Source organism: Cataglyphis hispanica, chromosome 4 (assembly GCF_021464435.1).
Source record: "Cataglyphis hispanica isolate Lineage 1 chromosome 4, ULB_Chis1_1.0, whole genome shotgun sequence".
NCBI lineage: Eukaryota > Metazoa > Arthropoda > Insecta > Hymenoptera > Formicidae > Cataglyphis > Cataglyphis hispanica.
In genome coordinates, this window is record NC_065957.1 from 6,802,218 (window position 1) to 6,829,186 (window position 26,969).

Here is a 26,969-nt window from a genome sequence, read left to right on the forward strand (position 1 = left end):
ATGGTATTATTACGAAAGTCTCTCCCGTGCCGCACTTGTAACCATACGCGAGTGTCAGGAATGGCTTGACACGCCCCGCGACTCTCCTCTCAAGCAGTTGCGCTTGCAAAGAGTTGATTAAAGTCACCGCTCGGTGCAACTTGTATTTTCAATCTTTCTCTCGTTCTCTCTCTCTCTCTCTCTCTTTTTCTCTCGTCGAACCGAGAAGAGGTTGGATCCAATTCAATGTTCCGCGAAAGTGCTTTGTAATCGATCGAGCCTTCGCGCGGCTCTCGCCACGAAATGTTTCTTCCGCCAGTGTCAGTCCCGCAACGACAGGCAGATCCACCTCCGTCAATATTAGCGATGCTTGTTCGGGACGAGGCAACACTTGCTTAATAAATCGAATTATCCGGCGTTCGCGCGCGCGTGGGGTTCGTTAAAAGTCCATTTATCCGACGTTCGTGCGCGCGAGTCTCGGGTAACGGGCGGTCGTGAAATCACGAAATACCTTCTCTATACCCGTGAACCCGAGAAACGTTCGTCAAGATTGACTTCATCATCGATGACGAGAAATCGACGTGTATCTGCCTTGGAGAGAAATTTATCCGCCGCGCTCCTGATTAATTGCGTTTGACACCATAAACTAGGTACTCGTTTGCTGATGCGTTGGCAATTGGGATTCAAGACAGTTATAAAGTAAACCGCAAGAAACTTTACATCTTAACGTCATTAACGCGTTACATTTAACTTTTAATAAGAAAAGAATTATTTTTTCTTTAATCGTATAATTAATTTCTATATGTTTTTTTAACAGAGAAAATATAATAATTTATCGTGTATGACAAATATATTTTGCAAATCGTACCTAAAATTATCAAGAGCTATTATACTAATGTACCTCTATATGCAGCGTTTTTTTTTTTTTTATACTAAGAGTAGTCATTAATCGAGCGCGCGAGATATGCGTGTCGCGCTTCGAGAATAGCTTTGAGACGAGCACAATGGACGCGATATTCTTTGTGACCGAGTAAGTAAGGGACGAAATTAATTGTCGGTCATTACCTGGAATACCATACCCGCCAGGGTCGCGCGCTTTAACGCCATTATTCCGCTCTTTCGCCTACATTTGAAAGTAACACGCACAAAGAGCACGGATGATTTCTGCGACTTATTATGATGTTACACGGTGCCCTCGCGCGCGTTCTACCCTACGACTATGTGAATGTATGCATGGGGATAACCGACTATACCACGGTGCGCATAATCAGCAGGCCAGCTACACGACGGCGGCGGCCATAGTGCACGTGTGAAATATGCATTCGCTTCGCGATACAATGCAAACAGGACACTAAATTCTCAATCGCGATAACTAAGGTATACGCGGACAACGTTTGCGCGAGCATAAAGTTCACAGCCGACACGCGACCGATCGCTGATTGAAGGCGCGGCTTTTCTTTTTCCTTTTTCACTTCTCTTTCTTTTCTTCTTCACTATCTCTCTTCGACATCTAGACAAGTGCAATGGCGGTTAGTTACTGCACAAAAAAAGAGAAATATGCGTGTATATATAAGATGTACGATTATACGTGAGATAAATTCGCGGAGAAGAGAGAAGACCGAGTTCTCTCGAGAATTATTCTGAACAATCATAATGTTACGTCGTGAGTTATTGTGAATTATTATGGTCATCGAGCCAATGTTCTAATCACGGGAAGGTGACGCAAAAATCCTGATACTCGCGTGACTCAATGCCTGTTGCGAGTTTTGCTCGAGCGAAACGACGATTTTCGAATGCCTCCTCACGATCTGTGGCTTCTTGAATAATTCGACGAGTCGTGATAAAACGTGACTGCTCAATGATCCGATGCGGGACAATTTGAATCGATTGTCGATGTCAATTCGAGACACGAATCATCCGGGATCACGCGACGACAACAACAACAACGACGGCCATTGGTGCCGGTTGTGGCTGGCAGTGCAAACAGAAATTCCGTTATACCACATAAAGCATCGGCGACCAGATTAGCGGGGGGGGGGATAGGTCGGTAGGCATGCAAGCCGCATTCTCGGGGAGCTTGCTTGAGCGAACGAGTTAGCGAAAACGTAGGGAACGGAGGCGGATTGTATTATCGAAGGAAGGAATAAGCGGTCCCGCAACTTTCTGTCGCTCCTAATTCGTTATTTTCCTTAGTAAAGGCCGCTGTGACTTTACGCGCATTAACATTCTTTACTCGCGCCGGTCATTTTATCCTTGAATCCGTTATTCGGCGACGGTGCCTCTTTCGTTATCGAGATTCTTCTATCGCGTTATATTATTGCTCGTATGCTGTTGTTCCCGCGTCGATTCATATGTGGTATAAAGTCGGCTGTATCAATTTTATGCCTTAACTTCGCAGATTCCATCGCTTCGCTAATTTCTTCGCGCCGCTACTGGCGCGCGCGCTGTATCGCCTTGTCCCATTTATTGTATAAACGAGAGAACAAAGTGGGAACAGGTTTATAAATTCCTTATACAATCTCCGTTATCAAACAGTGTGGCGTGCGCTCGTTTGAGAACGATTTTCGTTCGGTTCGTTACTTATCCCAACGAGATAGACACGCCTGATTCCTTTCGCGCCCATAAGCGCGCTTGAAGTGAATCTGGACCATTGAAATCTTACGTTCTCTACCTTCCATCCTTACAATTTCTTTCTCTCTCGCTTCGCCGACCCGCGAAGGACTCGCTAGTGTGGTATCTCCAATTTTTCTCAGTACATTAAATTATACTCGAGGGGACTCGAGGTTGACGAGTCCGCCTTGACCAGGGGCTTTCAACGGACATAAGAGCGATGAGCAAAGAGTATTTTACCCGTGATATGTTGTTAAGAACTTGTTAATTACACGAGTGGCAGAACAGGATCGGCAGATAGGTGCGTTGACTCTCGTTACCGGCCTAGAGATGCAGTCGCCATCGTTGCTGATTTATCCAACAGACCGATGTCGCGATTTTATAAAATTTTCCGCAACCTTGTTCCGCGAATCTTTCTTACATCGCAGGAATTATTTCCTCACAATGAAAGCTCCCGTGTGATTAACATGGCTAAACGAATGATGCATCTCGCTACGGTAAATAGATATCGGATAATGTAATCATGATGAGACGTAGGCCGATTAGTTTGATTACTCGTCGGGAATAATTCGCCGAGTTGGCTTAAATGTCACTTGTGCGTGATGATAAAATCGATATTGCGCGTTGTTCAATTCTCGCGAGAGGAACGTCCATCACGATCGATCGATCGATTTATCTGCGGCGTGAGGAAAATATCTGAGGCAAATATTAGAGACGCGCAGCTACGAGATTGTTATTGCGAAGCAACGAGCACCGAGTACAATGCGATTGCAGACAAATTCCGCGTTTTAGTCATTAGCCAGACCGCAAAATAGCCTCGGCGAAATAGTTAGCGGTATGTAGGGTGGGACTTTACTCGCTTCTCTTTCGCTCGCTTGCATTATAGTGACACCGTTATCGCGCGATATCGGCGATTGTAATATTCTTCGACGTCTGTCAACGTGCGCTACCGCATTATTTTCCGTGCCGATCGAATCGCGCCTCCGTTACGTTACGCTTACTAGCGCATTGATTACTCGCGACGATTGCATCGCAATCGAGTGAACAATTTCGCGTTTTCACGTAGCTACAATTTTCCTGCGTGGCTCATTTCCAGTCTCGCTCTTCTATGCGAGGTGGATCTTTGTGTGCCGTTGCCATGATAAGATCGAAGATTATAATTGACAAGTTAGATTTTTCTCATGCTTCTTCTTACCATGTTGTAACATACACTAGCAATTATTTGCACATGGCTTTATAATTTTTGTAATACGAATTAAACTATATTAAATATGAAGATTTATTTCGATTAGATAATTCGAATATTTAATTGATATTTGTGTCTCTTTTTTGTGGTAAATTATTTGAGAGTTAGAATAATTTATTTATAAGGATATGATCGACGCGAAATTTTGCTTTAAATGTCTCCCATCGAATTGTCTTTCTTTTCTGTTATCCTCAGATATTACTTATTCTGCTGATGCAACGATAACAAGACGTGATGACAATGTATACAGACGTGACTCGATTAACATAAAGTATTGTTTTGTTCTCGAGCTACCTCAGAAAATGGCACACAAAGCCTGCATCGAAATGGTAGATTTAATTGTCATGCCATGAATATCGCGTATACCGCTTTGTCATTTTATTGCATTAACTGAAAATGAGGAAGTGCTCTGCATACCGCTCGTAAATTTGCTTTAATGCGCCTTTGATATCTCTTTCTTACTTATTTATTCATTCACTCACTTACTCTCTCTTGACACAAATACGCTTGAAGAAAGTAATATTTTGTCTCGGAGAGCGCAAATTGAGAACTAATATTGCAAGAGAATACGAAGATATTTGAATTGGCATAGAAGTTTTTGTTAGTGCTTATATCGATTGAAAATTTTTTCGGAGATCTATAGGACGTGATTGGAAATATAATCTGGCGTACACGTTTGAGGGGAGGCAAGAAAAATAAAATGCAAAACGAAAGGATTAAAAACATAAAAAGAGAGAATGTTTTATTATTCAGTCATAGTTTTTATTCTAAAATAATATCTTTTTTTCGTTGTGTGTGTGTGTCGAATAGTTTTACGAAACATGATAACCGCTTGCGAGGAAAGCTAAAGAAGACGATTCCACGTTTGTACATTTATATCTCGAATATTTGTAGTAGCAGTTCAATTTCCTTGCACATTTTGAATTCGACTGTCGCACTTAAGATAAGATACGTCACGTAAAATTTGTTTCATCTTTTATCGAGTGCATATCGACGTTTTCTTAATGCCGAAATTATTACTGCAATGTGATTGAGCCATCTCTGCAAAGAATAAGTATACCGTCTGCGTTATACGTTTACAAAAATATATATGTACAATTTATATATACGTTCCACGTGAACGTATATGTGCAAGTTTAATTAATCTCGCATATTAAATCATGTTTGCACGGCAAATAATGAGACCGTCGAATTCAAATGGAAATTTCGCGCGCGGCGCGTAAATTATGTGTTTTCTTAAATTAATCATTAATCGACGGCAAGCGAACTCTGTTACACTATTGTCTCCGTATTTTTTTTTTCCCCTTCTCACTCTCATTACAAAACGGAGCGCACTCAAGTCGTACATAAAGTCTCTTTATCGATTCGAACGAAATAAATAAGGCTAAAATAATACTTTACAATGTTCGCCCCCTAAATTTGCCATTATCACCGTGAAGCGTTATCAACGCTTCTGCCGCCGAGACACTCGTAAGCTCGTTATTGCTGGATGAAATTCGTCATCAACCAGAGAGTGGAAACACAATTAAATATACATAATAATTATAATTAGGAAGTTATATCACTGTGTGTTGGCTTGAGCCAGGCTTAAACAGTCGAGTCGTCGTGTTGCGTCAGACAGGTGCGTCGATTTGATATTTAAGCGATATTTTAGTGTAAAAGCTGATCGTGGATGCGAGAGGCACAGCTGCCGATGAAATTAAAATTATTACGATGCGACACTCGCTCCGAGAAATGCAACGCGGTCTGCTGATCTGTGTAATTATTCGCGTTACAGTCGGATCGATAATAACGGTCGTCAATCTCTTCAACAACGAGGACGCATAAAAGTAACGAATTTTAAGTACACGGCCGCAATAGGCTGCATCTCTTTTACGATTACGACGCACATATTACGTATTTATGCACGCACCGTTACTCTCAATCGTAATCGTTGCACGTGAGCTGAGTAACGGTCTTAGTTTGCTCGTAATTGCGCGACATTCTATTTACACAATGATTTCGTTTCAATTATCCCCTCCCCCTCGCTTAACAATAATGTGTCAGATTTTACGTGTCGCGCGTAACACACCTGGTTTACACGTTCCGTCCGCAGAGAGCATCTGAAATACTTTGTCCTTCTTATCACACACCGTTTATGTACACGTGGCACGCTTTATTTATACATATAGATCCTCCGTATTTTTTTTATTTACACACACTATACCGTCGTATTGCACCTCGTCTGAATGCATCTTGAGAATTGAATGCAGATTCACGAGCGTAGGCTCGTCTTCTCTCACGTGTCTTTCGTCCGTTGTTCGCTCGACGACACGACAATGATTCACTTGACACACGCGTACAAACGAATCATATATGGACGGACACGGTGCGCGATCCATTGGACGTTCTATTGTTATGTTGCCGTCGAACCGGCGGCGGCTGCCTCGTCCGCTGCTGCGTCGTCCGTTGATTATTAGGCACGTCCGGCAATGCGAATCGCAGCTTCTCCCAGAACAGCTTGTCACCCCACTGTAGATAAGTATTGGTTTTTAAATACAGTCGTATGTCCGGGTCGAGATCGCGCTGATGCACGTCGCCGACTAGCACGAGGATTAGCCGGCGTCTTCTGTCCCTCAGTACTTGGTGATGCGCCGACTTGAAGTCGAAGCGACACCACTCGGATTTGATAAAGTTCTCCGACAGCACGATTATTGTGCGACGCGACGATTCCACCGCTTGCACGATCGTATCGGCGATGAAGCTGCCGACCGGAAAGTCTCGATAGTGCAGGCACAGTTTATACGATGGATTGCCCATCTCGAGCACCGGCGCCAACTCCTCGGCAACGAACGCCTCGTCCTTGGAGCTGTAGCTCACGAACGCGTCGAACAGCTTGTCCCGATCGTCCCGGTCGATCTCGTTGGTCCGATAGAATATTCGCACGCCGAAACGCGAGTGGAACCATACGCGCAACTCGTGACGGTACACAAAGGCGAGCAAGCACAGGAGGATCACCACGAGGGAGCTGACTAGGGTCGCCACCAGCAGCGGCAGATAATCCTGCAGTATCTGTCTCTCGATGATGGTCTTGGTATAATTGCGATGCGCGTCGTCATCGATGTTGATCGCATCGGTGCAGACACTCTCGTTACCGTTGACGCGCTCGCTCGCACTCACCGAAAAACCGAAATCGTCATCCGTAAACACCTCGTCGCCGAACGCCTCGAATTCCGTGACGTTGTACACGCAACGCAACGCGGACGCGTCCGTAACGCGGACGCTCGGCTCGCGCATCCACTCGCGATAGCTCCGGAGATAGTCACATTCGCAGGACCAAGGATTTCCAGCCAGGCTGATCTCGATCGAGCCTGGCAGCGACCATAACGCCAGATTTGTCAAACGATTGTTCTGTAGCTGTAGAATCCGCAGGGAGTGCAGCGACGCGAACGTGTCGTTGCCGATCGCGACGATGCGGTTACGTTGCAGGTGCAGCTGCCGCAACGCGTCCAGTCCCTCGAACTCGTGGCCGCGCAATTCGCGTATCCGGTTATCCTGCAGGTGTAGATCGTCGAGATCGCGCAACCCGTTGAACGATCTGTTTTGCACGATCTCGATGTTGGACGAGTTGAGGAACAGCACTTTGAGTTTCTTGCGACCGATGAAGGCGTGGCTCGATACGACTCGCAGATCGTTGCCGTCCAGATAAAGCCGCGTAGCGTCCATCGGTATCTGCTCGGGCAACTGATTCGCGTGGCCGCCATTCGAGCAGTCGACCACGTTGGCCGACCATGATTGATCGTGATAGCACGTGCAGTTGTGCGGACACGTCATCTCGCAGTCGCACGCGTCAAAGTCGCAGCAGTGGCACAGGGCGAAGCAATGAGTCTCGTACTTGCAGAGGAATTGCGAGTGCGATGCCTCGACCAGCGGCACAAACACGTGTTCGCGATCGTACAAGAGTTTGCAATAGATACTCTCGAGGTCCATCACGCGCGGTTGCACCCGCGTCTGATTTTGTCGATTGACGCGTTGCAGCCACTCCATCGTGCAATCGCAGAGATACTGATTGTCGCCGATGTAAAACTCAGGCAGAGGTTTGTCAGGCGGTACCGCGCTGATGCGTAACGCGTATGGCTCGAGATTCCGGATCTGGTTGCCCTTGAGATCGACTCGCGTCAGATTGGGCTTCTTGAAGAACGAATAACTTTGCACCTTGGAGATGAGATTGTCGTTGAGAAACAATAGCTCGACGCTCATGGGAATCGCGTTGCCGGTGATCTCGGTAAGCTTATTCTCGCTCGCGTCAAAGGTGCTCAACTGCAGTTGCATCTCGATCTCGAGGTAGTTGCCGAGCTCACGGATCTCGTTCGAGTGTATGTCGAGCCATTGCAATCCGGTCGGTATCATGGCGTAGTCGAACCACTTGAGCTTATTGTCGCTGACGTTTAGCCAGACGAGATTCGGCAGCTTGGAGAAGAGATGGGTAATGTCGATCAATTGATTGCCATCAAGCCGTATTGCCTGTAAATTAAGATTCTCATCAAAGGTCCCGGGTTCGATGTACTGTATGCGGTTACGCGAAAGGTTCAAGATCTTGAGTTCTTTGATACGATCGAAAACGCCTTTGGTGAGATTGCCAATATGATTTTCGGTTAATCGAAGTCCGTATAACTGCGCCACGTGGTCGAAGGTGCCGCTCGGTATTTCGGAGATGAGGTTCTCGCCGAGGTCGAGAGTATGCAAGAGGGGAGTGGCGTTGAGCGCGTCCGGCACCGAAGTCAGCCGGTTACCGTTAAGATGAAAGTCGTGCAGGGATGAAGCGTTTCTCAGGGAGCTCGGATGTATCGTGTGCAACCGGTTGTTGTCTAGCGAGAGGAGGCTGAGCACATAGAGACCACTCAGCGTGGTGGCATCTATGATGGTCAAACGATTGTCGCTGAGTAGCAACGTATGCAAATTGTGGAGCGCCGAGAACGTGTTCTCCGGTAGACTTTCCAGTAGATTTTCCTGCAGCCGCAGAATCTGCAAGCTGAACAAATCGCGAAAGACGGTCGGGTCAAGCCGCGCGATATGATTGCTCGAGAGATCCAGCACCACTAGACGCTTTAAATTGCTGAACGTGGCCGCGTTTACCCATTCCGCCGTCAACTCGTTATGCGAGAGATCCAACACTAGCAACTTTTCTAACTCACTGAACAGTCCAGGTGGCAAGACGCTCAGCGTGTTGTTACGCAGATGAATTTCCTGTATATCTCGAGCGTCGCCAAACAACTCGGGTGGCAGGCTGGCGAGACGATTGTCGGCGAGCCGCAAGATGGCCAGCGAGGAGAGGCCTTCGAACGCGCGGTCCGCCATGAAACCGATGGCGTTGCACCGCAAATCCAGACTGTGCAGCCTCGTCAAACCGGAAAACGCTGCACTCGGTAGCGACTCGATGCTGTTATTGCTGAGATCCAGTTCCCTGAGATTCGTCAGGCATCTCGCCGCGGCGTTGAAGCGAAAACCAGCGATATCCCTGAGCCGGTTTCTCGTCAGATTCAAAATCTCGAGATTGACGAGGGGACAGAGCGCGCCCTCCGGTATGCTCCACATGTTATTCTCACCGAGATCGAGCTTCTCTAGCTGTCGAAGCTCGTCGGTGAAGGCGCCGGCGGAGACATCGAGCGCCATGGCTGACCAATCGGTGTTGTGAGTCCTCACTGTGAGATTTCGCAGCTCCCTGAGTCCCTTGAACGCGTCGTCCGACAGATTACCGATCTTGCAGTACTCGATGACGAGCTCGCGTAGCTCGACCAGCGGCCGAAAGCTGCCGGCGCTCAACGAGCTCTGATAGAAGAGCGCGTCGCTGCATTCCAGTCGCAGACGCACCGTGTGCTGCGGCTGTATCACGCTAAAATTCGTATTCTCCAGCTCGCTGTTGATGGTACGTAAACGGCATACGAGCGACACGTCATCCTCGGCGTCGCCGGTCGTGATCCACTTGCATTCGTCCGGTGCTTTGTACCTGAGCGCCTTGCTGAGAGACGCGCCGAGGACGCCGAATATCGTGCCCAGCAATATGGCGAGGAAGGCAGGTCTACCCCGCATCTTTTCGCCGAGTGGATCTCTAATGTTCCATCAACGTGGAATCTACCTCCCCGCCCCACGGCTCTTCAGTCTCGATTAACAACGCCGCTGCGCCTCGCGAAACCGGCGCGTTGATCCATTTAAATTACCACTAGGTCTCTCGTCACGCGATTTTTATCTTTTCTTTTTTATCTCACGTCATCCATATCACTCTCTCGCGCCTCTCCATGCCTCTTCGGTCGACGCTCGACCTTACGATCCTGGCGGTTTCATTCTCGGCACGATTTGCGTCTCGCACAAGTTCCGAACGAGCGAAGTAACGCGCTAACAGAACGCACTAACGCAATAAAGCGTTCGCGAAAAAGAAAGAGCGGAGAAGCAGGTTCAGCGACCCCGTCGTGCTTATCACCTTTGTCGGTAAAAAAAATCTCTTTTAGACGACGAAAAGTTATCGCGACGGTTTGACGACGCGCGCGCGTGCGGCTCCGGTTGGGCCCACGGTTCCTCCAGGACTGGTTGGCAGAGTTGTAAGGCCCCGGCGGGCTCCGTTACCCTTCTCCCCCGCCGCCGATCCCTCGCTGCCACCTTCCGTACTCGTCCCCCTCACCGTGCTCCCCGATCGACCGTCCTTTCTTCTCCCACCACTCTTCCCAGTCTTCTTCTCGTCGTCGTCGTCGTCGTCGTCGTCGTCGTCATCCGCGTCCGCGTACCCAGATCCCGACGTTCTGGCAAGCCTATAAAAACAAGACAGGTACACTCTTCGGGTCCTTACAGTGGCTCCTTCGCATCTGCAGCCTCCTTCATCTACCACGTTCTTATTTCCTCGTCTCCCCTTTCCGTTTTTTCCATCGCGCATCTTTTCCGTTTCTCTCTTTCTCTCTTTGTACGCTCCCCGCATCTCGTGTTCTCTTCGCCTGCCATCTCTCTTTCTCTCTTTTTCATTCCTTCTTCCCTTTTCCCCTTCTGTCGATCTTTCCTCTTCTCTTCCTCCTTATTCTTTCATCGTATTGCTGTTCGATCCGTTCACGAAACCTCACCGCACCATCATCTGTTCTCACATCGTTTCTACGATTCTGTCATGTAGAATGGGATCTCGAAAAAGAATGTTTGTTTGATGCCTTTGTGCAAATGCCCGTTTACGTTCGTATTCCGGTTGTCCCGCGCTTCGCAAATACTTTTTGCAGATTTCCGTCGCACTTCTCCCGTAGTCATCTGATTTATAAAAACACTTGTAATTTGCATTTTTCATCAATTAATTCACATTTAATGCAATAATGCAGTAATGTATACATTATAGATTTATTTGCAAAATTTATTGTGTTTATTAGAATGATTTTTATTTGAACTAAATTTTATTTCTGAGATAGAGAGAGAGAGAGAGAGAGATTCCTTACATTATTATATACACAAAAAGAAATATTATAATCAATATTTTTAGATTAATTAAATTATACTATATTAATTAAATTATAATATATTAAATTATTACTATACTTTTAATATTTTAATATAATTATATTACATTAAAATAACTAATTAGATTTTTAAATAATATCAATTTACTAAAATACCAATAAGATCTTCATTACATAAAACATTTCAAATATCTTAATTTGTCTTTTATAAAATCCGGGTTAGTTTCTTATAACATCTTTTACTATAGAGTTTGCACATTCTTATCCTCTTGATCGTGAAACGATCTGATGCATTGTGTTAAGAATTGTGTGTAACACCATGTCAAGTGGTCTCCTATAGGAAACCCCGCCTTTCAGAAAACAGTGTTTAGCAGTTTGGCCTCCCGTCGTTGAAGAGTGATTTGTTACCTTTACCTGCTCAAAGTAGGGTTCCCCTACTTGGCAAAGGGCCTTTGAAATACATCATCATCGCTTAAATCAGCGATCCAACAGGCTCCATTCACCGAGCTTTCAATGACCATAAACAACGTTCGCGTTAACTCGTTGAAATCGATCGTCAGATCGATTATAAACATTAATAGTCGTTTTTTTCTTTCTTCTCATAATTCGCTTGATTTTGCTTATGATGTGTACTTTAATCCGTTCACAACGAGACACGCGTAATGACATATCGAGGACGGTAAAAAATTATCTTCGCTATTGTCATTGATAATACGAGCAAAGTACTGATTTTGCAATTAAACGTACGTTTTATTATCCGTGCTCATTGATTGTTATTACGAGATCCTTACCAAGGCCGCGAGTCGTAAATCGGTATTATATTTCACTCTTCCATCGAGTTCTCTCCCTCCTTTGCTCTGGTAATTGCCGACGTTGGACTGCATTTCAGCAGTCTATAAGCGCGCGTAATATTATTCCACGGGTGTCTGGTGTTTTGCGGATTAACCATGTCTCACATGTGCTTGTAAAACGAAACTGCAACCTGCTAACTACCTCGATTACCTCGGCGAAAGTTCGCGCCATTCTTTCTCATTACACAAATATCTCGAGTTCTTCCGGGAATGGGCTGCTTCATTCTCAGATATTATTTTCGTCGGCTTTCATCGAGACGCAATTTTTATTTTTTCATATTACGTTCCCGTTGCGTCAATTACTGTAACTATTCAAATACAGATTCATACACACACACAAAGAATCTCATTGCCCAGCGCGTAAACTTGATTTAATCCTTGGATAAGATTATATATCAATCATTTTTAATTTATTGTATAAAAAAATTTTGTTACATATTCAAAAATTATAATACGAGAGGAAGAGAGAGAGAGAGAGAGAGAGAGAGAGAGAGAGAGAATATACATATTTCTAATTATCGATAACGACCTTTTAGATTCGGAATCGACTTTAATCCAGTGATAGAGCCCTCATATTAAGAAGATTAAATATCGCTATTCTTAATCCTAACGATTTCATTATCGACAATTACATAAATCCCACACGTTTAATCTCATGGTAGCCGGTCCCGTGCCCGATAAAGGCAATTTCTACGACTTTAGGAGAATCGTGATACGTTTCTTTCTTCTTTATTGGGTTTGATTAGCGACGCGATGTGAATGGACCTTAAGCAGGAGGATGCCTCGATGGCTGCGCCGCTGAAAGGTGGCTAGTTGGCGGCAGGGATCGGCGAAAGCGGTCAGTGATCGCTGGGGCCTCATGCCCGGGCCCCTCGTTGCTCACGATCAGGCACCATGCTTCGGCACCTCCTTTCTCCCCTCACCATCATCCCCCCCCCACCCACCTCCCCTCCCTTTCCACCGCGTCTCCGCGAGTCTCCCCACCGCCGTCGTTCCTGAGGCCCTAGTCTCCTTTCAACGGTGCAGGTGACGGGGCATTCTTTTAAATCTAATCAACTACCGAACCATGCGTGTCGTTACTGAATGTTTCCGAATACGAAGTCTGTTTGAAATATTATAAGGGTTCCCTTCTAATCTAACTACGGCAATTTGTAGAATCGTGAAACGCGACTCCAGTTTTACGTGTTACGCGTTGGCGGTCGATGAACGCTTTGACGTTTTCTCGAGTTATTAATATCGCAACTATGCTGTAGACACATATTTTTTCGTTATATTAATCGGTTATTGTTATTATATTTACGAGATCTATGCATCGCCCTTTTTCATAAAATATTTTTACCACATTGAAATAATTAGATAAAAAGAAAAGTGAAAGTATAAGAGAATAATAATGAAGAAGATATCTTTGTCAAGAATATTATTAAATTTTTAATTACAAGTTTTTTTTTTATACGATACATTTGTACTTTGATAACATGTAATGTATACTCCATACATATATATGTCATCTTGTTTTTGTGATATCGAGATATGAGATGATAAAGAGCATCTTGGATTGAGAGAGAGAGAGAGAAAAATTTGTCATCGTATATTTAGAAATTACACAATCGTATATTGTGGGTTCGTTTTAGATCTAGTATTTTCCCGATTGCACTGTATCGTCTAATCATCGCTGCTAATTAGCTCAGGAGCAAGGAAATCAATCAGAGACGTTTGGATTGTTACGCGTAATGGTGAAATGAAACTACCGGATTCCTATTGCCGGCCTACTCCTCCGGCTTGATAAAGACAGATGCGCGCCAGCCATTCAGTGGGTGTCTAACTGTGTAATTCCGTTGTTACATAATAACAGTTGTGGCAGCGCGGGCTATCTCCGATGGTATGCGTTAATTGTAAAAATCATTGATCGATGAATGACTTTTCTTCTCACCGAAGCTATCTTGGATGAAAAGAAATTAAGATTTAACGTTACGTATTTTGAATAAGAGGACATAATAGAGCTATGCAAATCATACATGAGTGACAGTATTATAAATCTTCGAGATTTTCTCACAAACATTTCTCGATTATAGAATAGATTTTTAAAACACGCCCTTATTAAAGCTGGACCTTTGCCATCTTTTGGTAAATTAAGTGATTTTTAGAGGAGCTCAAATAATGTATTAAAATTCTTTATAAGAATGTTAGGTTTTTTTTTAATTTACATATTACAGGAGGTCATAATTTTTACACAGAGTATTTTATCTAACTTGAACAGCTGAAACATTTTTATTGCTTTTGATGATATGTAAAAATGAGATGATATGAAAAAAGTAGAAAATATTTGACTTGAATAAATTTTATACTTTTTACAAAAAAATGATTTATATTGAATATATTTTTTAATGCTTTTTTATATTGTTATCAATATTTAAGAATGAGAAATCTTTCTTTATTATAAATCTTTCCATATCATCTCAAAAACGATAAAGGTATCTCAGTTGTTCAAGTTAAGTGAAATACAATCGCGCATAAGAATATGTCATTCTTATATGTGTACAATTTAGCTTTTCATATGCGATATTGTTTGTATAATAATATGATTTTTACAAGATTGTCAGTTGGAAATAGTGAAATTCATAATTTATTAACATCGTATCAGATCAAGACGAATATCGCTCGCGACTATCTAAGCCGGGAGCGCACATCGCAAGTCACGACGGGTTAGAATTCCTGCTCCGATATATTGTCTTCCGCTACTTTCAGATGTGGCTTATATAACATCGATAAGAGATTTCGCGAGTATTACGTATATTCTTCTCACGATATTTCGCGTTTTCTCGCGGAGGACTAATGGATCCCTCGTTTATTCATATAATTACTTTTAGTGGTCGCGCAGCCGCTAATTATTGTAGTTTAAAGTTGCAAAACCCCTCTCCGGTGTGGAAAAGATCACGGTGCGCAATCTTGCATAAAGTGAAACCAACCCCACCGCTCTCTCTCTCTCTCTCTCTCCCCCCCTTGCAGACACGAGCGGGAACCAGGATGATTATTGTGCACACTTTCACTCGACGCCGGTCCAAGTTTCCTCCGTCTTGTCCCAGGAGCGGCCTCCGCGGGCCGTTTATTGTTTTCAGATGGAATCACGATCCGCCGCGATGCCCGCCGATGATCACCTGCTAGCTCCATCTCGCAATCCCGCGTTTTCTCTCCGCAACCTTTTTCAAATGCATTCTACGAGGCGATTGCGCGACTCTTTCGCGGTCGGCTCTTTCGCGGTTTTAAGGAGACTCGGAGTAAGGCATGGATTAAACTGAGAAAGCTGAAACGTATGAAAATTAGACAATCTCGTACGATGCGTATATTTACGTATTTATCCTCATTTTAGTGCTTCACCGTTAAAAAAAATATAATGGAAGGAATTGCACAAGCGCGCGGATTAAGAATGTTTTGTGCGACATGTCAAAAGAGAAGCACTCGAGCATCCTCTTTTACGATGTTGCGTACGATGTTGTCAACGCGCTTATATTTCATCTCTGCTTAGGGAACGGTATACGAAACGCCAAAGAGCGGCTTCTAAAGCGATTACAAAACAGTTTGACACGCTGAATCTCCCATTACATAGCCCGTTAACTCAATTACCATCCGTTCTTATGCCCATTACTATTGTGCTAGGACGCAGTACTTCATTGCGATTCTCTTATCCTTCTCGCAAGTTAGAGTTACGTAAATAATGTCTGTATAATACTTACCTTAGTATATCTGGATTTAAATATTGATCGTTTTATTACACGGATAAATCGCGTGTACATGACTTGATAATTAAATTTTCAACGAGAGAGAACTCGTTTGATGTTTAAAAAAAAAAATTTTTATTTTCTTAGAGCGGATATCGCCTGATAGCGCAAATTGACGCGACTTTTGAATTCCTTTGAATTACTTGGTTGTGGACAACACACGACGAACATTTCAGAAATTAATATCAGGATAACATGTATCCGCGGCGTGTGGCAGTGAAATGAAAACTACTATCTACTAAGACGGCAGTCTTGCGTGGGAATCATTATGAGAGCGATAATTTAAGGAAAAGATCATATAATTCTCTTCATTATCATTTATATTTCTTTTTTCTTTAATTGACGAGGCAGACTGGTCAGTTGTCGTTACGATAAAGTTTATTATCCGCGCGCCACACATTACACGGAGGATAATCGGTATCAATAATCGGCGTGGAAAATTTATCACCTATGGGATGTGGAGGTTCCGCGCGAGAAATCGTTTTCCGCGTACGAGAACTGCTCGTTCATTTTTCTCTTGTTCTGTCTCTTTTCCTCTCTTCCTCCACGGACAGACAGCGTGAAGAGAGAAAACGAGAGGAAGGCCGTCGTTCTGGCGGCGAAGGTCTAGTGCTACGGTCTCTCGAACAGAGATGGACAAGTTGCTGATGTATGAAAGGTAGAAAAGGAGAGAAAGAGAGAGAAAGAAAGAGATCAAAAGCGGCGAGACGGAGCGAGAGAACGAGAGCGGAATGTGTGGGAGGGCGAAAGAGAGAGAGAGAAACGAGGGAAGAGGAGGGGATACGACGGCGATCGCCTGTAATCGAGTTGACCGTGAAATTTTCATTACACCTCTTTTGAGTTATGCATATAAATAAGGAAGGGAGCGGGTTCGGTGCACCGGGAGCGAAGAAACGTGGCAATGCCTTTGTTAGCGGAAGGTTAATGGCGAGGGACCCTCGGGTGTCTTACGACGCTGACAGCAGTCTCGTTAACGATTACGATAACTCCAACGGGCTTCTCCGGGACGCCTAGCCGGGCAACCCGCGCGCCAGGAGAGGCAGGCGTCCCAAGGCAATCCAGAAAGCGGTGCGCGAGGAAGGAAGACTGGTGGTTAGTTGGTTCATGGGTGAGAGACGAATCCCACGTGCGATCGTCGTTCTTCTTCCTCCTTCCCTCCCCTTCTTCTCGTAAAAAAAAAAAAGAATTAACGAACTCGGAACGATTGGATTATATCGCCTGGTTAGGTGTAAACCAGGACCGATGATGCGTCTCTTTACTCCGAATACGCGGTATAAATTGTCGCGAACGAGAAATCTCGAAGTCGTATAATTCGCGAGAAGACTTGGATATAATTGCGAAGGAAGGAAGTATCGTAAAGATTCGTCATCTCTAAAAGATGCGAGCATGACGATTTTGTTAAAAGTTTATTGGCGATCGTTAATTATTTTTGATGACAACTATGCTTAAATATATATGATTAATAGTAGATATATTATATATTATATAGAAATATAATACGGAATATAGTAATAAAGTACGGAGAAGATGATTTTTTTGTGCAAAAATAAGTCAAAATAATTTCTCTTTGCACGAGGCTGTTTTTGAGGAAAATTAATTTTGAAAATTAAAAGATTGATAATAATCAATGTTTTTCAAACTTTAATGATTTTTAACAATCTTATAATGTTGAATTTATCTTGACAGTAATAAATTTATATTAATGTAAAAATGGAATACACATTATATTTAATAAAACGATTTATAATGACATTAATAATTTATAAATTTTAAAGTCACTTTTCTCTTTCTAACCGAAAGTTTTACACATTTTTTTTTAATTTTAACTTGTTTATTTATACGTGATAACATGTTTTTGATAACAAGCGTTATCAAACCATGTTAAAAAAATATATTACTTCATATTTTATTAAGCAGGGAAGGGGGAATTATATATATATATTGTATATCCGTGAGAATTTATAGAGCGATATTGATAATTCTAGCAATATAACTTTGCACATTGTAAAGTTAATGATAAGAATTGATGACTATAGTTAGCAAGCATCATTCCAGTTTCGTGTGTAATCCATGATTATCCGAAATTAAAAAGCACTTTGCGAGCATGCTTCGTCGACAGCTATCCCAAAATTAACGGCTTGGTGGATCAGCTGACCCGCGCCAAATAAAATAAGTATCGGACGAGATCCCGGGTGAGTCAACAAAGTCACGGAAGAAGAACGTATTACATAAGATTTTCATGGAAACATCATAATCATTCTTAATGGAGCCCCAACTGAGGCAAGTCGGTGACTCCCTAATGATAATCTAGTGATATTTTTAAGGCCAACTTAAATTAATCCTTTGCATCTTTTTTTTTTGGAACCGCTTTTTACACGTTTTGGAATAACATAGTACAAGAAACTTATAAACTTTGAGGCAAATTCTTCCCATGATGATTTTTTCTACTCGTGAGAATAATATAATTTTGTATTAATATAATTATATAATTTTATATTTTATTTGATTAAATTTAATTTAATTGAAGCAACATATAAAATATTTAAACAAATAGCACAAAGTCTGATTGCTAATTTTTTTATTTTATTAAGTGGATTTTATTTTTATTTTAATACAATAAAATTCCATGAAACAGTATTATGTACAATTGAAGAAATTAAAATTTATTATAGGACATGTATGTGCGTATGTTTAATTATATATTTATTATAAAACTTTCGAGTGCGTATATAAACGCAATATATATTGCCGGTCTCCCAGAAATTTACAACAGAAATACCATCAACGCGAAATACGCCAATTTACCATTCCAACCGCTTCGATTCGCCAATAACAGAACGAGGGTTTCAAACTTTAATTTCTCAATAGCGAGAGTTTGGCGCCAATGGCGGTTATCTCGGTTGTGTATTGCGAGGGTTTTCACGTAGTTAAACACAACCGCACCGCCCTTGTAAAAGCACAATCGTGGTTAAGTACCGAGTACGGTACGCTTTCGTGAGCCTAGTCCTACCTGTGTGTATAGCATCGCGCCGCATCTCGCATCTCTCGCCGAGATGTACGAGGCGAGGTAAGCCCGGAGTTCAAAGGCTCCCTCGTCGGTGGGCGAGAGACGTATGTACGTACGTACGTATCCCACCGGCGGGCCACCCGAAAATTAACGACCTCACGAACCGGCTAAGACTCGGTAAACGAAAACTGCCCAATTTTTTTAAGCCGGTCGTTAAAGCCTCGTCCATACACCGCCGTAGTCGGGCTTACGGAATAAGGTAGGACGAGAGGTGTGCGTGAGCACGTATTGTTGGACCCGGCCAGGGGCGGATTCGCATATCTCTCTCTCTCTCTCTCTCTCTCCCTCATCTGCTGAATTACTCTGGAGTTTTGACCACTGGCCTACGCGCGCGGCATATCTCGTGCGACTTTGCTGAAGTGGCGGCAACGATTGTTCCCTTTGACGCGTATGCATCAGTGATACGTAATCCTTCAGCATCGCACACGTCTTGATACGTCTTATTACGATCTCGGATCGCCGATTGGATTTAAAGTGCCGGTCTCGTCGAGTGCGAGACTGAAATGCGCACCACATGCTGCTAATTTCGCGAATCTGGCTTATAACTCGAACGCCGTGTGGTCACGCATTAAATAATATTGAGAGCACATATTTCGGTGCGCACGGAAATCGTTCAACTGATTTAATCAGATTTCTGCGGTGGCGAGATCATACAGTGCTCTGCGGTTACGTAAAGGCGTTGCCATAAATTCACGGTTATATATAGCGCAGTCGCGGCTAGCGAATTAACACCTGATCTTTGGCCATTAATACCGAGCGAGATAACGATCCGCGACTTAGCACAATGCAGGTAGTATAATCATTATGCAAGAACAATACATTATAGAGTAACGACTCCGCCGTGAGAAATGATTATCTAGCGCTAATCATTGCAGCCGGTGTTTCTGCTTGACCGACCAACTCGTATCTCTCTCTCGCGCTATCCGAATAATTTCCAATAATTTCTTTTTTTATCGTTTCGTTTATATTATAATATTGTAAAGAGAAAAATAATATCAAGTTGACTAGTGACGTTTTTTGACAAGTCGACCCGCGTCCCTGAACGCGTACTCAGAATACGGATTGGCTTGAAGAATGAGGCCGCCGAGACGTTATGGCGCGTATTTAATGGAATTAAAGTGTGCAAAGGTATATACACAAGGGAAGTGCAATCGCATTTTTTTCCTCGCGTTGCAATGCGATACCACGGTATTATCAATGCCCGTGTTCCACGCGCGCTTTAATTCAACTCCCTCGACGGTCCTTACGTTACGCGCCGTGTTTTATTTACACTCGAGCGATATATAAATACATACATCGCGTGCTCGCCCGTCGAATATTCGATGGTGCCTCTTTCGATCAAGAGAAACGCGCGCGTTCTTCTGCCCTTCGAACGAAACGTGATGATATGCGACATTTATGCGACTAATGATTTAGATTCACGCGCGTCAGCAACGATGACTAATACGAAATAATTTCACGGATATGATGCGGTTGAAACAATCGGGCAATTGAACGATACGTGTATTGAATATTTTAACGGCGCATAAGTAAAGTTTATTTTTTTCAAGCGATGATTCATACAGAATTTGTGTCGATTTTAGTTGCGCAAACAATCACCAGACGAGTATACACAAATGTCGATTTCTCGTCAAGTCGGCGAGAATGTGTTAAACATCGCTTTGGAATCTCGCCGCCTTTATGTTGATTTAACGGAATCTCTCGCGAGCGGGTCGACGTATCCGCGGTAATGGACGGTGTGCGCTCCGCGTGGAGGTAGGCTCATTTATTTCGCCGCGGATATCAGTATTGACAGGTTGCAATTTACAAATGCTGAGACCTGTTGGATTTATCGGCACTCCGCTACCCTCTCATTACGCAACCCTCTGCCCTCCGTTATTTTCTCCTCCACCCGCCGGCCCGACCACCTCTAACCGGCCTCCGCTTCGCTCCGCGCCGCGTCCTGCTCACATTTTCACCCTCCAATCCCAGCGTGGCCTTGGTACGTCGCTCGTGATTATCGTCAATTGACCTACACTTGATTGAAATACGTAAATAAAAGAGAACAAGCGAGCGAGCGAGCGAGCTCGAGCTCCGCGAGGACCCGGGAGGAGATCCTCGTTCGGGAATTTTCTCGCCAGCCACCAGCAACGCTTCGAGCGATCGATCGTCCGGCCAGCTGGTGTTTTCCCTTCTCTTTCTCTCCTTCTCGGTATCATTACGACGTTATCATTGATAATTCCGCGGTAGATCGATCGAGCAAAACGACGCCATGGCGTTTTACAGTTTGCGTGCCGGCAATACGTTACGATAGCACGGATTATCGCCACATCCGATAACAGACTCGAAGTCGATCCATGTGTATGTGTGTGTACGTGTTATGGAAAAATATACTATCTGGTGCAGCCACCAGTGTAATCGTAGAGCATGCGCTCTCTCTGGAAACGAAGCGAAGCAACAGGATATGAGTGGAGATCACGCGTTCGGCTGAGGATTATCGATGCGTGTGTAGCTCGGCTTTGACAATGTATTTAAGAGAAAGAGACGTCGCAGCGGGGATTCTGAAATCACGTAACGACCGGCGGAAGTCCCGTGACGGTAAAATGATCCCGTACACTCTGCGCGCGCAGCAAAGCACGACCGATAATTTGTTATTTGAAAAGGACCGACGTTTAGAGAGAGAGAGAGAGAGAGAGAGAGAGAGAGAGAGAGAGAGTTGGCGATCGCAGGACTGAAATTACCGTCGCGAAAATACGCTTTTTGCCGACAGCGATCGTTCCACGGGATCCACGAAGTCTTTTTTTCTGCGGAACCGCGAGCGCGTGAGAAAGTTTTTTCGCGAGCGTGAAAAGTCTTCCCTTACTTTTTTTTTCTACGATTGTATCGGAGCGACTGAGTTACCCACGCGTGTTTCTCGGGATTCGTGGAGAGCAAATCGAAAAAAGCATCTCTCGCGAGAGAGGACTAACCACCCTGATTCCGTTCGTGACTATCGCAAATAGATGGAATAATCCTATAAGATAACCCTTTGTTAATGAAGGCTCCAGAGAGAGAATCGCCACGGCGGTATTTCGCGACTCGCGTGCGTTTCAACTCGGCCGAGGGGAAGATGGCTCGGCCAGATTTACCTGGTCTTTCTCTAAAGAGAGAGAGAGACAGAGAGAGAGAGACAGAGAGAGATAGAGGAAGAGAGAATACGCGGGCGCCGACCGACCTGTAAGGGGCCCCGCGGCCCCGGAGAAGGAAGGGACTTCTTCGGATCCGGACGATCGCATCCTTAAATTCCGTAACGTAAGAAAACCTCGAAGCGGAGTAATAACAATGTCGTGGAGAGAAGGCTCCGCTTGTTCCTCTAGCACTTTACGCTTATTCAATAAGGACTAAAGGAACGAGACGCTTCTCTCGGGGCTCCTCGCGAACACGCGCGTTCTCTTCTCTTGGTCAAATGATTATTATTCGACTCTCGGTCTTAGCGATCGAAGGAGGCGACCGCGCGCCTTTGAAACAGTCGATTCTTATGCGCAGCTTTATTTGTACTCCGCACGAGGCTCGTTGTTGCAAAAGCCGGAAAGAATTCGAGACGAGAGATTTGCGGAAGAAAACTTCTCGACTCTTCTCGCAATACGATCGTCGTCTCTTTGCGGCTAAAGTATTCTCGAGTTTGCGACAGCTCTTACTCGTCGGTTCGCCGTGAGAACAGATGTAAGGGATTTTCCTGACCGCGACCAAAACACAAGAAACTTGATACTGATATTTTGAACTAATCAGCTTGACGTCACAAATTATCCTTTTTTTCCTCTTATGTAAGAGAAATGTCTTACGTAAGTAAAAATTAATAATTGATTGTTTATTTTAAAAATCTCCGCATATAAAAACGATCAAGTATTGAAAATATTATTCAAATGGACATAAAAAATCATACAGGTTTATATTTGTCATTGTGAAATATTTAAAATTTTTTTCTTAAAGTGTAATTTATATATAAATTTTTTCTAAACAAATGCAAAGAATCATATTTTAATATATAAATATTAAACTATAAATTACATTTTTTTCTAAAGCAAAAATATAACTTGGAGAATTTTAAATAAAATATAAAAGTACTGTTTAAGTATAGCAGAACTCATTTTGCTCGGATCTTTTTTTAACATAGCATAGCATAATAATCTCCATATTGACATGAGATGCAGACATCTCTACGATATACAATTTTTTTTTTTGAAGCATTTGAAATCCTAAATATTTGAAGTAGGCTACTATCAATTTTATTGTCGGTCGCGACATAAAAAGATCTCATTTCGCAACAAACGGTATGTATTATATGGCACACGTGGAAAATTGTAACTCCGTCCCGGAGTAACTTAAAGACACATCGCAGATGTGTCTCATGTAAGTGGGTATTATATTCCGGTGACGTTAAACGCTGAAAGAACATTCGATCGATGTGGTGCTGTAAATAGGCGCGTTCAATTCTCTACGAGGCTCGACTGAGTTGAATCGAGAGTTTGGACCGTTTAACCCTATAACCGCGGCGAGATGGCGAACGTCCTCGCGGTTTCTCCGTCCTACCCTTCCCCCTTTTTCTCTCTTATATCCCTTTCTCTTTCCCTCGCTCTTCCTCCACTTTCTTCTCTCGCGTTTGCCCGCTTCGGTATCACATGGCGCACATGCATGCATGCATTTCGAAGCGAGAGGATAGCTCAACTCGACGGTTCAGGCAGGCTGCGAGGTCCCTCTCGGCTTTCCTTCTCCTCCTTCTTCTCTTTCTTCTCCTGCTGCTCGCGGTGAAGAGAGAACCGCAGCTCGTTAAAAAGTTGCCCGACCGGTTGAGCGCGCCGCTCCGAGAGCTGACTCCGCTGTGGTCTACGACCCGACAAACGAACGCACGACGTAGGTAGGTACGTAGCACGCAAACTTATGTGAACGTGAACGTGCATTGCACGCGAGCGCACGAATGCGGCGAACCGGGAGAGCCGGATATCCACTACATGCGAACGAGCATCATTGAGAGAGGGTTCTTTCTCTCTCTTTCCCTTTCTCTCTCTTCTTTCTCGAGAGCAAGAAAGAGATTTGTTGAAGAGAAGAAGGGAGAGAGAGAGAGAGAGAGAAGATTATCACCGCAGCTCGCTTGCATATCGTGCCTTATACTCGTCTTTCTGCGGTATTCTTCGACTTTCGGCTTTCTAACTTCTTTCGCGTGTTTCTTCCCCTTTGTCTCTCTCTCTCTCTCTCTCGTCTTATAAAATTCTCCATTCCTTGCTTCGTTCTTATCTCGCGATTGAAATACGGGCGTATCGTATACTCCGCGGAGGGCTCTCCTCTCGCTCACCGTTTCGTTAAATCGTGTAGTTTTCGCCGTACACGTCGCTTTTACTCTCCATGCTTTCTTCGCTTCGTCTTGTTCTCGTCTCTCTCATTCTCTCTCTTTCTTTCTCCTTGTTTTCTCTCACTTTTTGCGTTCCTTTGGTAGTGCTCGTTATTGCACCGTTGGCTCCTCGATCTTCTCATTCTGTCCTCCTCATTGTCTATTTATTCTACGGCAAACTTGTTTCTTCCTTTTTTCTTCCTCTCTTACTTACTTTCTCATATCGTTTACGTGATCTTTTTTAGTCCTCTGCACTATTTTGAAGCATGTGATTAAAAGCTGAAAGATTCATATAAACATCTCTCGTAGAATATATATGCAACATTTTTTTAATGAAATTAAACATTTTATTACTCATCTATCTTTGTTATTAGCGATCAAGAAATTGTTGTATTAATCGTAGAATATACATGTGCAATGAAAAAAAAGAAAAGAAATACGCGTATTATTCCGAAAAAAGAAATAAATACAAAAAATAGTCGATACTTTGATTCGAAACTTTTAATGTCGAGAAGAGGGCTTCACTCTCGATAAATGGACTTCATCGACGACATATAAATCGGCCGAAATCCGATTATCGTGGAATAGAGCGCATCGTGGCGTATCAATTTGATTCAACGATTTTAAGGGACTGTGACATCAGCTGCATCTTTCCTCTTTTCGTAGAGTTTGACAGTAACAAGGAAGACGTCGTCTCTCCCATTTTCTCTCTGGGCACCTATAAGCCTTTTCATGGCGACTAATCCCTTCGAGAAGCCAGTTAAGATATTTGTATTTTAATTAGCTCCTCCTTTTCGATACCCGTTTGTTCTGCCCACACTCTCGCCCCGTCACCGTCGTCGCGGTTCTTCGAGAAGACTCGTCTCTTCAATATTCTTTACTATTTTTTTTTTTCTTTAACTACTCCCCACTCTTTGAATCGTTTAATCATAATCTAATAACTGGCTGACAAAAAACTAACTCGATAAGTGCACGCTGCTCCCTCGGTGTGCGTTCTCGTGCGTGAGAGGTGCGTTTCTACGTGCCGGTGTGAGATATGCTTCCCCCTCTTTTCCCAAAGGGTTCCGTGTGAGAGTTTTGCGCGTCGCCCGCATTCGTGAAGATTGCAAGCAGCGTAGAATCGAATAAAAAAGGAAAGAGACGAGAGCGAGAGAGAGAGAGGCAAACGTCTCTTCAGATATTATCTATTGCAGTCTGCCTGTCAGATGCGAGACTTTCCGACCGAAAGCGCGCTCTGCGTGCTACGGGATGAAGTGCCTTTTGCATAGTCACCCTCTTTTTATATGCCGGACTGGCATCTCTGTCTTTCTCTTTCCCCCGAGAGTTTGACCATCTCGCTAATCCCGTCGTAGCACGCCAGGCACGCCAAACTGAAGCTTTCCGTGCGATTCCTGATGGCGCGTTTATTTTTCCTCCTTCTCTCTCTTCATCCTACCCGACCTTTTGCTTCTCATCTCTGTCCCGCTTTCTCTCTCTCTCTCTCTCTCTCTCTCTCTCCTTTTCTCTTGTCGCTCTCCGTTTTTTTTTCCCGAATCTTCTTTTTTCCTTCTTTTTGTTCCGACAAAATATATCGACTGCCTCGCCGTCCGGACTCTTCGACGAGTTGCAAAAAGGCCCGCGGTTTGCCGAGCGATTTGCGAAAATTACACGATCTCGAAGGCCATTCCGAGTAATTATAATATATTGTGGCGTCTCCGCGTTTGAAAAATGGTTTCGTCACTCGCATTCTCCTATGGACGCCGAATCATTTTATTCAACGAGGGCCTCTCATTACACGCTACGTGTTTTTATTCGCATATTTAACCACATCTTTCGGAAATGTGAACGTTTCGTCTTATGCTTTAATTTCTCGAAAATTTTGGCATGAAAAAGAAACGCAGCGCTGCATACAAAACGTTCCATCATATCATTATTTATTATCACGTATACGTTGAAATAAGTAAATAGGAAAATAGCAAATTTTTTTCTAGTGTTTTTAATATCAGTTTTCAATCTAAAATTTATAATCCTTTGTTTTTTTAAATAATTTTTTATTTATCATTTGCACAGTAGACGGTTTTGTTATTTTATTTGTGTAGTTTTTTTTTTTTTTATTTAAGACGCAAGATTTGTAACATGGAAAAATTCTCTGACATTTATCTCATATTAAATCGCAGATTTTACCAAATATAAATCTACTCTTTCTACAAATCTGTAGGTAATAACAGAAGCTTCGTTACGCGGAGGCGGCGGACAAAGATTTCAATTTAGACGCAATTATACTCGCCCGATCTGAGGTAAAAACTGTTGTCAGCGGCGCCATTGTAAGTTAATTCCTTCTAACGGGCACCGCCTATCCGCCCCTCTCGTGAAATTTACATCAACGATATCACGGCTTCATCGTGCGGTGTTGACGCATGTATATGGGATAATATTCGAAGAACAGACACGACTGCTTATTGTCGAACGAACAAAGCCTTGCAGTGGCCGTGCAGCGTACAGTTCTATGTAGGTCTCCTCTTTGCGCTTGTCATTCTTTCCCATAAAACTTCATACCCTTCTCTAACTTTTTATATCGCTTGGCAACATAACGCAGCACCATATCTCGAAAAGATGAGAGAGAGAGAGAGAGAGAGAGGCGCACCCACATCACC

General features: G+C 43.6%; 2 protein-coding genes across 3 annotated transcripts in view; one reads left to right on the forward strand and one right to left on the reverse strand.

Annotated features, from left to right (window-relative positions):
- LOC126849158 (lysine-specific histone demethylase 1A) overlaps nucleotides 1-26,969 on the forward strand; it is a 106,164-nt gene that overhangs the window by 53,745 nt on the left and 25,450 nt on the right. The gene's annotated exons all lie outside the window — the stretch shown is intronic.
- LOC126849140 (toll-like receptor Tollo) lies at nucleotides 5,144-10,407 on the reverse strand. Its single transcript, XM_050590723.1, has one exon. It carries the CDS (start codon nucleotides 9,902-9,904, stop codon nucleotides 6,185-6,187), a length of 3,720 nt encoding a protein of 1,239 aa, XP_050446680.1. The 5' UTR covers nucleotides 9,905-10,407; the 3' UTR covers nucleotides 5,144-6,184.